This window comes from Dendropsophus ebraccatus, chromosome 7 (assembly GCF_027789765.1).
Source record: "Dendropsophus ebraccatus isolate aDenEbr1 chromosome 7, aDenEbr1.pat, whole genome shotgun sequence".
NCBI classification, from domain to species: domain Eukaryota; kingdom Metazoa; phylum Chordata; class Amphibia; order Anura; family Hylidae; genus Dendropsophus; species Dendropsophus ebraccatus.
The window spans coordinates 29,844,749-29,860,582 of NC_091460.1; the positions used below are offsets into that span (position 1 = coordinate 29,844,749).

At 42.7% G+C, this 15,834-nt stretch overlaps 1 protein-coding gene across 2 annotated transcripts; it reads left to right on the forward strand.

Moving 5' to 3' along the window:
* The first annotated feature begins 993 nt into the window (after positions 1–993).
* LOC138796697 (vasotocin-neurophysin VT) lies at positions 994–13,344 on the forward strand. 2 transcript variants are annotated; one of them, XM_069976338.1, is made up of 5 exons: positions 994–1,227; positions 4,139–4,189; positions 5,203–5,478; positions 9,521–9,722; positions 13,030–13,344. In XM_069976338.1, the coding sequence occupies exons 3-5, from the start codon at positions 5,254–5,256 to the stop codon at positions 13,191–13,193; spliced, it is 591 nt and encodes a 196-aa protein (XP_069832439.1). In that variant the 5' UTR covers positions 994–1,227; positions 4,139–4,189; positions 5,203–5,253; the 3' UTR covers positions 13,194–13,344. The 2 variants fall into 2 exon arrangements, with proteins under 2 accessions (XP_069832439.1, XP_069832440.1); XM_069976339.1 differs by having other exon boundaries at positions 994–1,171.
* The last annotated feature ends 2,490 nt before the right edge of the window (positions 13,345–15,834 follow it).

The window sequence follows — 15,834 nt, forward strand, 5'->3', positions numbered from 1 at the left end:
TGTTAGAGTGCTCGCCCCTGTTTACAGGTGGTGAGGTCACATGACTGCGCGCCCAATGTATGTAAGCTGTCGTCGCCTCCTCTCTTGGGGTACTTGACTCTTACACTCCTCGTGTTGAGTTTGATGTGGGGTCAATATGTACAGAATCATAGGCTAATGCCTCGTACTTGGTTATTATTAAATTTATTCTTTAGAACGATATGACTTTGTGTGATATTGTCGCAGCATTCTGGACAACAACCATAGAGTCTCATATATAGACTGAATCAGGAAGGGAAGGAGTCTAGGAAAAGGACTTGGGGATATTACAGCAAACTGAACTGGAGTGACTAGTGTCAGGCGGCTGCTGCCAAGGGCAGGTACTTCACGGGAACAAAGCAGGAATTCACTGCAAACTTTCTCTACATAAGATATAAATTAATAGTTTATCTGTCCTTTTACAAGTCCAACGAATACAATCAATATTTGATCAGCAGGGGTCCGACATCTGGCACCCCCACAAATTGCCATAGTAGTCGCCAGTCGCCATAGTAGTAACAGTGCAAAGAACTATAATAAACTACTATCATAAATGGGAAGTATTTGGGAGCCTCAAATCTAGAAAAAAATTATACTTTCAACTACATAATAATTTAAGAGTCCACTGTCTTAGTGGATGTCCGCTACAAAGACTGTCTCTTCCTCTGGAGGACTCGACATTACATGCATTGGCCATTGAGGTGTGTAATGCTTCATTCCCCCTGGGGAGGCGCTGAATTCAGCTGGGGAATTCAACACTTGTTATCACTTTCTTAAAACTCTTTGTTTTGTTAGATGGGAGATTTATCAAACATGGTGTAAAGTGAAACAGGCTCAGTTGCCCCTAGCAACCAATCAGATTCCACCTTTCATTTTCCAAAGAGTCTGTGAGGAACAAAAGGTGGAATCTGATTGGTTGCTAGGGGCAACTGAGCCAGTTTCACTTTACACCATGGTTGATAAATCACCCATCTAACAAAACAGATGGGAAAAGGACAACCCCTTTAAATTGATGTTTGTAGCCTTTGTGGTTACTTTATAATCTTTTTATGTTATAGAACTCCTGGAGTGAGACACTGACAATCGCCAAACATGGTTGTGTAGATGCAGTTCTTTCCTGTACAGACTTTGTATACCATCCAACTGGTAAAATGTATATAGGAGAGATGGAGTCTTTTGTACACAAATGTATAATCTATTGTCTGCAGAGTAAGAAACGTTCTACATTTTTATTCAATTATTTTTAAAGATTTTTTTTGCCTAACCATAGAGAAGATGAGGAGATGACATGTTTCTCTATAATCTCTTGTACATCTATTATCTATCTATTTATCTATCTATCTATCTATCTATCTATCTATCTATCTATCTTCTATCTATCTCCTATCTATCTTCTATCTATCTCCTATCTCTATCTATCTATCTATCTATCTATCTATCTATCTATCTATCTTCTATCTATCTATCTATCTATCTATCTATCTATCTATCTATCTGTCTATCTATCTATCTCCTATCTATATCTATCTATCTGTCTATCTATCTATCTATCTATCTATCTATCTATCTATCTATCTATCTTCTATCTATCTATCTATCTATCTATCTATCTATCTATCTATCCATTATCTAATTCTTTACACTAAAACTACATCAGATTTTCACCCAACTCCTAAAAGTAGATCAAGAACTAAATCAAACAAGTCACAAATATCAGACTTTTATCTCTTGAGGGAAATGATCCAGTATGACTTATGTGGGAGTGACAGAAGTATGAGAACCTCTGGTTTCAGTATGTGGTATAAGCCCCTTACGCAGCGATAACTGCATATTAGCACAGTATTTCTGATCATTTTTACCTGTTGTATCTGGTCTGATCCTCATTCTAAAGTCTTCATGAAAACATTTCCTTTTATTTAGCGACACTAATAGAAAGAGAACAAAAATCCATCAGGTGGACCTCCTGCTCCTTCAGTTTTAGGAAACAACAGGGAGGGGGAATGAGTTGTACATGAAAGCTGCCTTCTCTCTACTTCTGTATACAGGTCATGTGTATTTGTTCTGTTCTCTCTCTTTATACAGCTCATGTGAGCTGCCCTCCATGTATGCTCTCCCAACTCTCCACACTTTGAGTTGCTGTGTACAACTGTATTTTTTAATATTATTTCTCTTTTCGATATTTGTTTTAAACTACTCCCTTTTTTTCAGACTCCGTACTCTAAAACAGTGATTTTCAACCAGTGTGACACATGGTCGGGTGTGCCGCGGGGAAAGTTCCCCAAACTATGTTGCCCATGTGTTTTGTTCCCCGGCAATGCGCAGCGATCAGTGGCAGATTATAATGTGGGCGGTTGCGTGGTGTGCTGCGGCGGGCCGTGATGCACGCATCCAATCAATGCGTGCGCTACGGCCCGTCGCAGCGCACCACGCTCCCGGTCTCCGCTGATTGGAGGAGCACGTCCGGGCACTACGAGCGGCCAGTAGGTGAGGCGGACAGCAGCGGCGACCATCTCGAAGGAGGTGAGGAGGAAGTGGGGGAGAGAAACCTGGGCATGGGGGAGAGAAGCAGCGGAGAGAAGCAGGGGGGAGAGAAGTGTGGTGGAGAGAAGCACAGGAGAGAAGCATGGGGGAGAGAAGCACAGGAGAGAAGCAGGGGGGAGAAGTATGGTGGAGAAAAGCACAGGAGAGAAGCAGGGGGGAGATTTATGGTGGAGAGAAGCACAGGAGAGAAGCAGGGGGGAGAAGTATGGTGGAGAGAAGCAGAGGGGAGAAGTATGGTGGAGAGAAGCACAGGAGAGAAGCATGGGGAAGAGAAGCAAAGGAGAGAAGCAGGGGGGAGAAGTATGGTGGAGAGAAGCACAGGAGAAAAGCATGGGGGACAGAAGCACAGGAGAGAAGCAGGGGGGAGAAGTATGGTGGAGAGAAGCAAAGGGGAGAAGTATGGTGGAGAGAAGCACAGGAGAGAAGCATGGGGGAGAGAAGCAGGGGGGAGAAGTATGGTGGAGAGAAGCACAGGAGAGTAGCAGGGGGGAGAAGTATGGTGGAGAGGAGCATGGGGGAGAGAAGCACAGGAAAGAAGCAGGGGGAGAAGTATGGTGGAGAGAAGCACAGGAGAGAAGCAGAGGGAGAGAAGCAGGGGGGAGAAGTATGGTGGAGAGAAGCACAGGAGAGAAGCAGGGGGGAGAGAAGCAGGGGGGGGGGAGAAGTATGGTGGAGAGAAGCACAGGAGAGAAGCAGGGGGGAGAAGTATGGTGGAGAGAAGCACAGGAGAGAAGCATGGGGGAGAGAAGCAGGGGGGAGAAGTATGGTGGAGAGAAGCACAGGAGAGAAGCATGGGGGAGAGAAGCACAGGAAAGAACCATGGGGGAGAGAAGCATGGGGGAGAGAAGCACAGGAGAGAAGCAGGGGGGAGAAGTATGGTGGAGAGAAGCACAGGAGAGAAGCAGGGGGAGAGAAGCACAGGAGAGAAGCAGGGGGAGAGAAGCACAGGAGAGAAGCAGGGGGAAGTATGGTGGAGAGAAGCACAGGAGAGAAGCAGGGGGAGAGAAGCACAGGAGAGAAGCAGGGGGAGAAGTATGGTGGAGAGAAGCACAGGAGAGAAGCAGGGGGGAGAAGTATGGTGGAGAGAAGCACAGGAGAGAAGCATGGGGGAAAGAAGCAGGGGGGAGAAGTATGGTGTAGAGAAGCATGGGGGAGAGAAGCACAGGAGAGAACCATGGGGGAGAGAAGCACAGGAGAGAAGCATGGAGGAGAGAAGCACAGGAGAGAAGCAGGGGGGGAAGTATGGTGGAGAGAAGCACAGGAGAGAAGCAGGGAGGAGAAGTATGGTGGAGAGAAGCACAGGAGAGAAGCACAGGGGTGAGAAGAAAACAGACCCAGGTTTCACACTGAGTATAAATACATTTAGAATCTATATTATTAACTATATGTTTAATATGTACTGTTTTAGTGTCATTTTGTGCCATTTTGGTTGGTGGTGTGCCCCGGGATTTTTTAAGTATAAAAAGTGTGCTGCGGCTCAAAAAAGGTTGAAAATCACTGCTCTAGAATACAAGATATAATGTCTAGGCCACTAGGTGTCTCACTTTTATGAAATTTGCTGTCCACTATCTGTTATTAGGCTCAGTCTGTCTCTAGTAAAAGACCCCAAGACAGAAGACAGGAAGTGGAGGTGGGTTAGCTTTTGATATCTCCTATCTATCTATCTATCTATCTATCTACGAATCTATCTATCCATCTATCTATCTATCGATCAATCTATCTATTTATTTATCTTCTATCTATCTATCTATTTATCTTCTATCTATCTATCTATCTATCTATCTATCTATCTATCTATCTATCTCCTATCTATCTCCTATCTATCTATCTATCTATCTATCATCTATCTATCTCCTATCTATCTATTTATTTATCATCTATCTATCTATCTATCTATCTATCTATCTGTCTGTCTGTCTGTCTATCTTCTGTCTATCTATCTTCTATCTATCTATCTATCTATCTATCTATCTCCTATCTATCTATTTATCATCTATCTATCTGTCTGTCTGTCTGTCTGTCTATCTTCTGTCTATCTATCTTCTATCTATCTATCTATCTATCTATCTATCTATCTCCTATCTATCTATCTATCTATCTATCTATTATCTATCTATTTATCTATCTATTATCTATCTATATCCTATCTATCTATCTATCTATTATCTATCTATTTATCTATCTATTATCTATCTATATCCTATCTATCTATCTATCTATTATCTATCTATTTATCTATCTATTATCTATCTATATCCTATCGATCTATCTATCTATCTATCTATCTATCTATCTATCTATCTATCTTCTATCTATTTATTTATCATCTATCTATCTATTTATTTATTTATCCTCTATCTATCTATTTATCTATCTATCTATCTATCTATCTATATATCTCCTATCTATATATCTCCTATCTATCTATCTATCTATCTATCTATCTATCTATCTATCTATCTCCTATCTATCTATCTATCTCTCTTTCTCTCTCACATATGTATCTTTGTACATATCTGTACACATCTATAGGACCTAGAGGTGTTGCAGTTAGTCAGTTTGGGGGCCACTAATGCCTCTGATGAATGAGCCCTCTCGCCCTGTTGTGCTGCCTGCTAATTGCTTGTCACTCATTGTTTGCAGGCAGCACAACAATAGGACACAAACAATTACGTCGGCATTAAGAATAAATGAATGGGGTATAAAAAGGGAGCTCCTCCAGAAGTGGAGAGCACTGGTAGAGAAAGCATCACACAGCAGACCTTCCTCCCATCACTGCTGCTTCTCCAGACTGTGAGGATGCCTGAGACCTCCATCCCTGCCTGCTTCCTGTGCCTCCTGGCCTTGTCCTCAGCCTGCTACATCCAGAACTGCCCCCGAGGAGGCAAGAGGTCCTACCCCGACACAGAAGTCCGACAGGTACCTCCGACTTTCTTTACGGGGAAAACTAGTCTACAGAGGAAACTAGAAAGTGGGTGGATGGATAGATAGATATAGATAGATGGATAGATGATAGATAGATATCTGTTCTAAAACTACAACACCTTACACGCCCTTGCAGTATGGGTCTATATCAGTATTCTGAGACTTGTAGTTTTGCAATAGGCGATTAGCCGCAATGATTGGGGATACATAGATATTTATAAAAAATTATGTGTACAGATGTAGCTGAGCTGAGTTTGCGGTTGCCTTTTCTGTGCATGGCAATGGCATTAGGATAGCTTGCTAGGTTCACTTGCAGTCCTATGTAAATGTGCTGTCCACACAGCTGCCATATTACAATGCTTCGTGCCATGTGACAAACTCAACTCTACTACTTTAGCCATGTGAGGAGGATAGTCTTTACCTGTAGTCCTATGTAAATTTACAGATAACAGAGTGGAGCATAAATATGACCTGGGCCAGATGGTGAGCTTAGCAGTTCTTTATCCCACACTTTCCTATCCTATGGACATCAGTAGTGTATATGCATTGTGTGTGTGCTATGGCCAACACATAGTTCTATCGAGTGCAGATATAGCAGAGCTGTATGTGGGGTTACATGGTTTGTGCACTGTGATGACTATAAAGCATTGGGATCTGCAGGTATTAATAGTCTCTTCTTCTACATTTCGTTTAACATGTCCGCATTTCTTAGTGTTGTGGGATTATTCAGTAGCCTAGCTAGCTTTAAAGGTCCCATGTAAATCCAAAGATAATGCATTGGTAAAGGGTCTAATAAAGCTGAGTGTAATGTACAGCATGATAGCACAGTGCATATTTCCCCATAGAACCGCATTAAATAAACTAAATTTAGTGCGTAATCCACAGACACAACAAACTCAGCTCTGCTGTACCTGTACATTAATACTGCAGAGACTATAGGCGTCCTGCTCCTTATTTAGGAGGAATTATTCAGCACACGGTGCAGTTAAGCACCGTGGACAGCGGACTGACCGCATGATTTCATTCTATACTTACAGACACTTAGCCGAGTTTGTCACTTGGCACAACTTTTCCAAACTTTTCTAGATAGACATGCGAGGTAGTCTACGTCTACACAACCATTATTGGATGCAATGGGGATGGCGGGATAAATTATTGCTGGGTGGCACTGTGTGGATGTTATCTTCTAGGGCATGGGTAGGAAACCGGAGCTCTCCAGCTGTTCCAAAACTACAACTCCCATCATGCCTGGACAGCCAAAGCTTTAGCTTTGGCTGTCCAGGCATGATGGGAGTTATGGTTTTGCAATAGCTGGAGAGCTAAGGTTCCCTACCCCTGTTTTAGGGAAATTGAAGTATACATTAGTTACAGTTCAGGAGTAGAATGTGAGGACAGATGTAGCAGAGCTGATTCTTGTTTGTGATGAGTGATTTTTCATAGCACCGCAACTAAGCCCATCAATGTAATAACACAATGTGCGAATCTAAAAGTGCAACGATAACTCTGCTACATCTGTTTATTTATATGATTTCAATATCTAGAACTGCTCTATATATTTTATGATATTACAAACCTTATGCAATGACAATGTTGTCTGTATCAGGGGACAACATGGGAGGGTGGAGGGTTGTAGCTCAGTGATGTCCACCAGCTGGTTTTCTGAGAGAGTAGCTTATCACGGAGCTCCCCTCTAACAAGACTTCATTGGTATAAGTGCACTCAGGAAATTGTGACCACCACCCCTTAGGTGCAATCTAGTAGATGAGAGTAAGTGCAGTTACATACTGTTGTGGTCAGGAGCCCATTTACTCACTGGTTATATGTATACATATACAGGATTAGAACAAGGCCGCGTTTCTGTGTACTCAGCACACCCTTGAGATAGAGTCAGTGCCTGTATACAATGAAGAGTTAATGTTACCATACAATGCAGAATTATGATGCTATTATGCCATACTTTACACAGAAAGAATTAAATTAAGCTGTACTTATAAATAATACTGCCTTACAGTGCACATACCTAATGCCATTATATTGTGCACATAAATAATACTGCTCTACTGTGCCCATTACTAATTCCATTATACAGTACACATAAATCATACTGCCTTACTTTACACAACTGATGCCATTATACGGTACACATAAATAGCACTTCCCAACTGTACAAATTACTTATGCTAATATATAATACCTATACATAGCAATGTTCAATTATTACCAACATACCAATAGACAATACCAATAATACTACCATAGCGTGCGTACACATAGCTAATAACATCACACAGGACATATAAATACTACTTCCTTACTGTACACATAACTAATGCTGTTATATATTACAGAAAAATAACTCCACCACAGTGTACACGTTGCTAATGTCATCGCACCGAACACATGAATTCAATTTTTATGGTATATACATATCTAATTCAGTTATAGCACACATAAATAACACTGACATACAATACACATAACTAGTCTCTAATATAGTATACATAAAAAAGACTGCCTTATAGTACACTGAACTAGTCTCTTATATAGTATACATAAATAACAATGTCATACAATGCACATAATTAGTCTAATGTATTATACAGTACACATAAATAACACTGTCAAACCATATACATAACTATTGCCACCAAATAATACTCCCTTGCTGCGCATATAACTAATTAAATTATATAGAACATATAAATAACCCTGCCATACAGTACATGTAACTAGCCTCTTATATTACACAAAAAAAGACTGCTATACAGTACACACACCTACGCTATTATATAGTGCACATAGATCAAACTACCATACTGAATACATAACTTATGCTGTTATATAGTACACAAAATTAACACTATCATAGTGTACACAGTGCTAACGAATAAGACTGCCTTGCTGCACACTTCTAATTTTGTTATAATACACATAAATAACACTGCCATACAGTACACATAACTAGTCTTTTATACATTTCACATAATTAACACTTTCATAGAGTACACATAACTAGTCTCTTATACATTACACATAAATAACACTGCCATACATAAAGTACACATAACTAGTCTCTTATACATTACACATAAATAACACTGCCATACAGTACACATAACTGGTCTCTTACACATTAAAAATTAATAACACTGCCATACAGTACACATAACTAGTCTCTTATACATTACACATAAATAACACTGCCATACAGTACACATAACTGGTCTCTTACACATTACAAATTAATAACACTGCCATACAGTACACATAACTAGTCTCTTATACATTACACATTAATAACACTGCCATACAGTACACATAATTAGTCTCTTATACATTACACATAAATAACGCTGCCATACAGTACACATAATTAGTCTCTTATACATTACACATAAATAACACTACAATACAGTACACATAATTAGTCTCTTATACATTACATATAAATAACACTGCCATACAGTACACATAATTAGTCTCTTATACATTACACATAAATAACGCTGCCATACAGTACACATAACTAGTCTCTTATACATTACACATAAATAACACTGCCATACAGTACACATAACTATTACAACCATAAAGACAATATGAATAATACTACCATACAGCACATATATAACTAATTCCCTTATATAGTACACATAAATAATACTTCTGTACTATACAAATAACTAATCCAACCAGAGTACATATATTGTATAAAACCCTACACAACTCTACAGTACATAGAAATAATGCTATTATACAGTACATAGAAATAACACTGATATGGAGTACATATATTATAGACAATGTAAGTAATACCGCTAGGTTGTACAGATAAGTAATAGCGCTATACCATGTCCATTAGCAGCATGTATGTAACCCTATGTGCTGTGTAATGTTATATGAGTTCACTGCTATGGAGCTCTACATTCCCAGCTTGTACCTACATATGTGGCTCCCCCTACTGGTGGCTCTACCGACTGCAAGCCATGTGGAGACAGTCAGCAATATGGTAACCATGGTGCTTTGTTCTTTGCAGTGTATACCATGTGGCCCAGGGAATAGAGGCAATTGCTTTGGACCAAACATTTGCTGTGGAGAAGATTTAGGTTGTTACGTCGGCACCCCTGAAACTCTTCGCTGTGTAGAAGAAAACTACTTACCTTCCCCCTGTGAGGCTGGCGGGAAACCCTGCAGCAGTGGAGGCCGATGTGCCGCACCGGGGATCTGCTGCAGTGATGGTAAGTCACTCCCTGGGGGGTGGAAGAAAGATAGGATCATTGAAGAAAGGAAAGGAGCGGGATACTCACCACTGTCTGTACTGAGGTAGCAGAGTTGGTTCTGCGCATCCAATTAGTATTGTATGGCGGGATATCCTATTACTACTATAGAGCAGATGATGAGAGTGATAGTACATATTAGTGATACATCTCACCTACATGACACAGACAATACATCACTATGAATAGACACAGTGTAATGATAAATTCATCCTGTGGTGGTGCTGCAGGGAGGTGCAACACTTAAAGGGGTACTCCAGCAAAAAATCTTTTTCTTTCACATCAACTGGTTTCAGAAAGTTATATAGATTTGAAATTTAATTCTATGTAATAATCTCCAGTCTTCCCATACTTATCAGCTACTGTATGTCCGGCAGGAAGTGGTGGATTATTTCCTGTCTGACACAGTGCTCTCTGCTGCCACCTCTGTCCACGTCAGGAACTGTCCAGAGCAGTAGAGGTTTTCTATGGGGATTTGCTACAGCTCTGGACAGTTCCTGACATGGACGGAGGTGGCAGCAGAGAGCACTGTGTCAGGCCACCACTTTCTGCAGGACACACTGCAGCTGATAAGTACTGGATGACTGGAGATTTTTAAATCAAAGTACATTACAAATCAATATAACTTTGTTAATCTGAAAGAAAAAGATTTGCTGGAGTACCCCGTTAAGTGTTCAGTTTTCCTGCAGCACCACCACAGGACGAATTAAGTATTACCATGTGTCCATTACCACTTTAAGGCCCTCACTTACACTCTTATCAGCTTATTATAAAGGAATTCTTGAAACAAGTAAAATAGAGAATCCCTTTAATACCCTCTCTACGGCTATTACTATTCATAATAATATGTAAATTACCACCGCCACTATGGAAAATAATGGGGGAGATTTATCAAACATGGTGTAAAGTGAAACAGGCTCAGTTGTCCCTAGCAACCAATCAGATTCCACCTTTCATTTTCCAAAGAGCCTGTGAGGAATGAAAGGTGGAATCTGATTGGTTGCTAGGGGCAACTGAGCCAGTTTCACTTTACACCATGTTTGATAAATCTCCCCCTTTAAACCTACTACTACAACTAATATATTTTACTACATCCACTTCTTCCAGCTTAAGGGCCAGTTCACTGCCGCCGCTCTCCCCTCAAAGAATTAACATGTTCATTCCCCGAGCAGAGAGCAGCGGCAGCGGACAGGCGCGTGCTCTCCCATTCACTCAAAGCAGGACACTAAGCGCGGCGGGATTCCGCAGCGGAGAGCTCCGCCGCGGAATTGCGCTATGTTTGCTCAGTGTGAACTGGCCCTAAGCACACTGAGCAAGATCGTCGGAATTCCGCGGCGGAGATTTCCGCCGTGGAATCCCGCCGTGCTCAGTGTGCTGCTGTAAGTGAATGGAGAGGGCGTGCGCTTGTCCGCTGACGCCGCTCTCCGCACGAAGAGTGAACATGTTAGTTCTTTGAGCAGAGGGGAGAGGGAGCAGACGAGTGCGCTCCCTCTCTATTAACTTACAGCAGCACACTGAGAACGGCGGGATTCCGCGGTGGAAATCTCCGCCGCGGAATTCCGACGATCTTGCTCAGTGTGAACTGGCTGTAACAGAACAGTCTTTCAGCACTACAACTACTACTCCCACCATTACAACCAGTGCTGCTGTTACATTGCTGGTGATGATACAACCGCCCTGTAGGGCACATTAGGTGGGATATACTGACCAGTGCATTACACATTTACTACTTCCTGGACTCCATTGGTGAATGGGAACTGGACTCTGAGCTGTCATAAAGCTGTGGACAGGGGTGGGGGCACTGGGGCTATTACTGGGAGCGGTGTGGGATACTAATGGCCGGTGTGGCCTGTATAGTGGACGTGCCCATAACCCTCACATATAAAACGCCATGGGTTACAGAGGGGAGATTGTCAGATTTAAAAGCCTTGAACTGACAGATGCAGCAGAGCAGGATGTAAAATATGTATTAGACTCGGTACGTCATGTGTAGCAGAGCTTAGATGCAGCAGAGCTATGTATTAGGCTTGACACATCTTATGTGTCAAGTCAGATGCGGCAGTGCTTAGATGCAGCAGAGCTAAATTTTAAAAATTATTCCATTTGTTGTAGGGTTGAGTTTGTCAGATGTAGCATGTTTAGAAAAGTCAAGCTTCTCAGATGTAGCAGAGATAAGTTTCAAAGGCATAGATAAATAGAACTAGACTTAAAGGGGTACTCCGGGCGAAACAAAAATTGTTTTCAAATCAACTGGCGTCAGAAAGTTTTACAAATTTGCTAATTACTCCTATTTCAAAATCTCAAGTCTTCTAGTACTTATCAGCTTCTGTATGTCCTGCAGGAAGTGGTGTATTCTTTCCACTCTGACACGGTGCTCTCTGCTGCAACCTCTGTCCATGTCAGGAACTGTCCAGAGCAGCAGGAAATCCCTATAGAAAACTTCTCCTGCTCTGGACATTTCCTGACATGGACAGAGATGGCAGCAGAGAGAACTGTGTCAGACTGGAAAGAATACACCACTTCCTGCAGGGCATACAGCAGCTGATAAGTACTTGAAGGATTGAGGATTTTTTTAATAGTAATTTACTAGTTACTAGAAATGTAATAGTTTTTAAAAGTAATTTACACATCTGTTGGCAAAACCTGCTCCCAAACTGGAGACATGAGTGGTGCTGTCTCTGGGAGAAAGTGGCCATCTTTTTCTAACGCTGGGCTATTTATGTAGCCGTTTTTTTTTTTACTTTTGTTTTTAAACTTTTTTTTATTTCAGCTACTATTATTTCATGCTACTTAATATTTTACCTTATGCGTTTACTGATGGCCAACAAGATGGCAGCTAAAAAGAAACAGCCTGTGTGTGAATAGGGTCTCAAGATGAGTTTGTCAGATAGAAGAAATCTGGTTATTTAGCAGCAGCAGACTTGTTGCGGTAGATGTAGCAGAGCTGAGTTTGTTAGATGTAGTGGAGCCAACTCGTCGGAAGAAGCAGTAATGATTCAGTTTGATAGAAATAGTAAAGCTCATTTTTCCAGCTTTAGAAGCAGATGTAGCAGAGCTGAATTTGACAGCTGGTACAAGCAGTTACATAATGGGTTTGCGCCAATTCTAGACCGTGATTTTGCAGATTTAGAGTCCTTGACTTGTCACGACTCACAACCCCAGCCTGATACTGAGAGTAACTGTAATACAGCAGAATTGTGAATGCAGCTCTGGATGTGAGTGGAGTCTAGGACATGATATGATATGATGTTGTGTCGTCCCCCCGCAGACAGCTGCATTGTGGACTCCAGCTGCCTGGATGAGGACAGTGACAGGAGACGAGTGTCCCCGGAGCAGAACATGACCCAGATGGACGGCTCCACCAGCGACCTCCTCCTGAGACTCATGCACATGGCCAACAGACAACAACAGCAGAGCAAGCACCAGTACTGAGCGCAGCCGTCTGCCGCCTTACCTCATGTGCTTCGTGCATGGCGCCCCCCGGTGGCGGCTCTGTCACCGATCCTTATTTAAGAATGTATTCAGAAAAATGGCTGACAGTTTATTGTACATAGAGCAAATAAAGTCTTTTATTGCACTGTCATGTGACTGCTGTGTGTGTAATATTATATAACACTGTAGGGGCAGGCTTATAAAACCGTGTAAGGCTTTATTCACATTTATCAGATCTGCGGTACAATGTGTCTGCACTATATCAAGTCATGTAACATCTGCAGCCCATCCACACAGATGGTTACCCATAGCAACCAATCACAGGGCCACTTTCATTTTATCAGGGCAGGATATAAAATGAAAGCTAAGTGGTGATTGGTCGCTATGGGCAACAGCCCTTTCTTTTATACAATCTTATATATCTCCCTCATATTTATCATCATTTATCATATTTATCCCTCCTATCTATCATCTATCTATCTATCTATCTATCTATCTATCTATCTATCTATCTCCTATCTATCTATCTCCTATCTATCTCCTATCTATCTCCTATCTATCTCCTATCTATCTCCTATCTATCTATCTATCTATCTATCTATCTATCTATCTATCTATCTAGTCAAAAGATGGGAGCAGCACTACTTGGATTGCATGCGGTGCCAGCGGGTTGGACCTTAGACTCGGGTCCTCTGCAATACATTCAAGGATAAACCAGCAGCACTCCGTTCACGTAAAGTTCAAATAAAGTGTAGTTTATTCCATATAAAGTGCGACGTTTCAACCGCCTCTCGCGGTCTTTTTCAAGCTTGAAAAAGACCGCGAGAGGCGGTTGAAACGTCGCACTTTATATGGAATAAACTACACTTTATTTGAACTTTACGTGAACGGAGTGCTGCTGGTTTATCCTTGAATATCTATCTATCTATCTCCTATCCATCCATCCATCTATCTCCTATCTATCTATAACATATTTACAGATTGTCATGCATCTAGCCAACCTTTGGGTCAGTTCACACTGAGTAAACACGGCGTAATCCCACGGCGGGCCTCTCCGCCGCGAAATCCCGCCATGCTTAGTGTGCTGCTGTAAATGAATGGAGAGGGCGCGCGCTCGTCCGCTCCCTCTCCTCTCTGCTCAAAGAAGTAACATGTTACTTCTTTGAGCGTAGAGCGACGGCAGTGGAGGAGCGCGCGCCCTCTCATTCACTTACAGCAGCACACTAAGCATGGCGGGATTTCACGGCGGAGAGGCCCGCCGTGGGATTACGCCGTGTTTACTCAGTGTGAACTGCCCCTTATATTATTTCCTTTCTTATTATCTTAGGATAGATATATGTTTATCTCAGGCAGGTTTACATTCACTTACCATATATTAACCAACCACAAAGTTTGTTCCAAGTATCTATCGTATTTTCCGGCGTACAAGATTCTTAAGAATATTTGGGAGAATGACAGAGGCTTGGGGGACTTCCGTTGCCTCTGCCATTCCCCTGAAGCTCTCCTGGCAGCCGAGCGTCTCTGAGCTTCTCTGATGAGAAGCTTTGCTGCCAGGAGAGCTTCGGGGACCTTCGGCACAGGCAGTGTACTGTACATCACACTGCCTGCTCCGGGAATGGGACTGGAGACAGGTGAGTGGAATTGTTGTTATTTTATAGTGGTCGCCGCATACGGTGGGGAATGCGGACGTTTTTGAGCTCCCCCACCATATGCGGCATATATCTATCTATCTATCTATCTATCTATCTATCTATCTATCTATCTATCTATCTATCTATCTCCTATCTATCTATCTATCTATCTCCTATCTATCTATCTATCTATCTATCTATCTATCTATCTATCTATCTCCTATCCAGGGGTGATTCTAGCCTCTCTGCTGCCCGAGGCGAACTATAGAATGACGCCCCCCCCCCCCCCCCGTTCAATCCGCCCACATTATAATCCACTACTGCCCCCCCCCCCCCCACTGCTGTCCCCAATAAACATAATGTTTGGTCCCTTGCTGCACAGAGGATGTCAGGAGAGGAGGGGGCTGACTTTATAGGAGAGGTCCCAGCAGCACAGAGGATGTCAGGAGAGGAGGGGGCTAATCCTATAGGAGAGGTCCCAGCAGCACAGAGGATGTCAGGAGATGAGGGTGCTAATCCTATAGGAGAGGTCCCAGCAGCACAGAGGATGTCAGGAGAGGAGGGTGCTAATCCTATAGGAGAAGTCCCAGCAGCACAGAGGATGTCAGGAGAGGAGGGTGCTGATCTTTTAGGAGATGGTCCCCCTCTTCCCCCCTTATAGATGGTCCCCCTCTTCCCCCCCTTATAGATGGTCCCCTCTCCCTTATAGATGGTCCCCCTCTCCCCCCCTTATAGATGGTCCCCCTCTCCCCCCTCCCTTATAGATGGTCCCCCTCTCCCCCCTCCCTTATAGATGGTCCCCCTCTCCCCCCTCCCTTATAGTTGGTCCCCCTCTTCCCTCTCTCCCCCCCCTTATAGATGGTCCCCCTCTCCCCCCCCCTTATAGATGGTCCCCCTCTCCCCCCCCCCCTTATAGATGGTCCCCCTCTTCCCTCTCCCCCCCTTATAGATGGTCCCCCTCTTTCCCCCCTCCCTTATAGATGGTCCCCTTCCCCCCCTATAGATGGTCC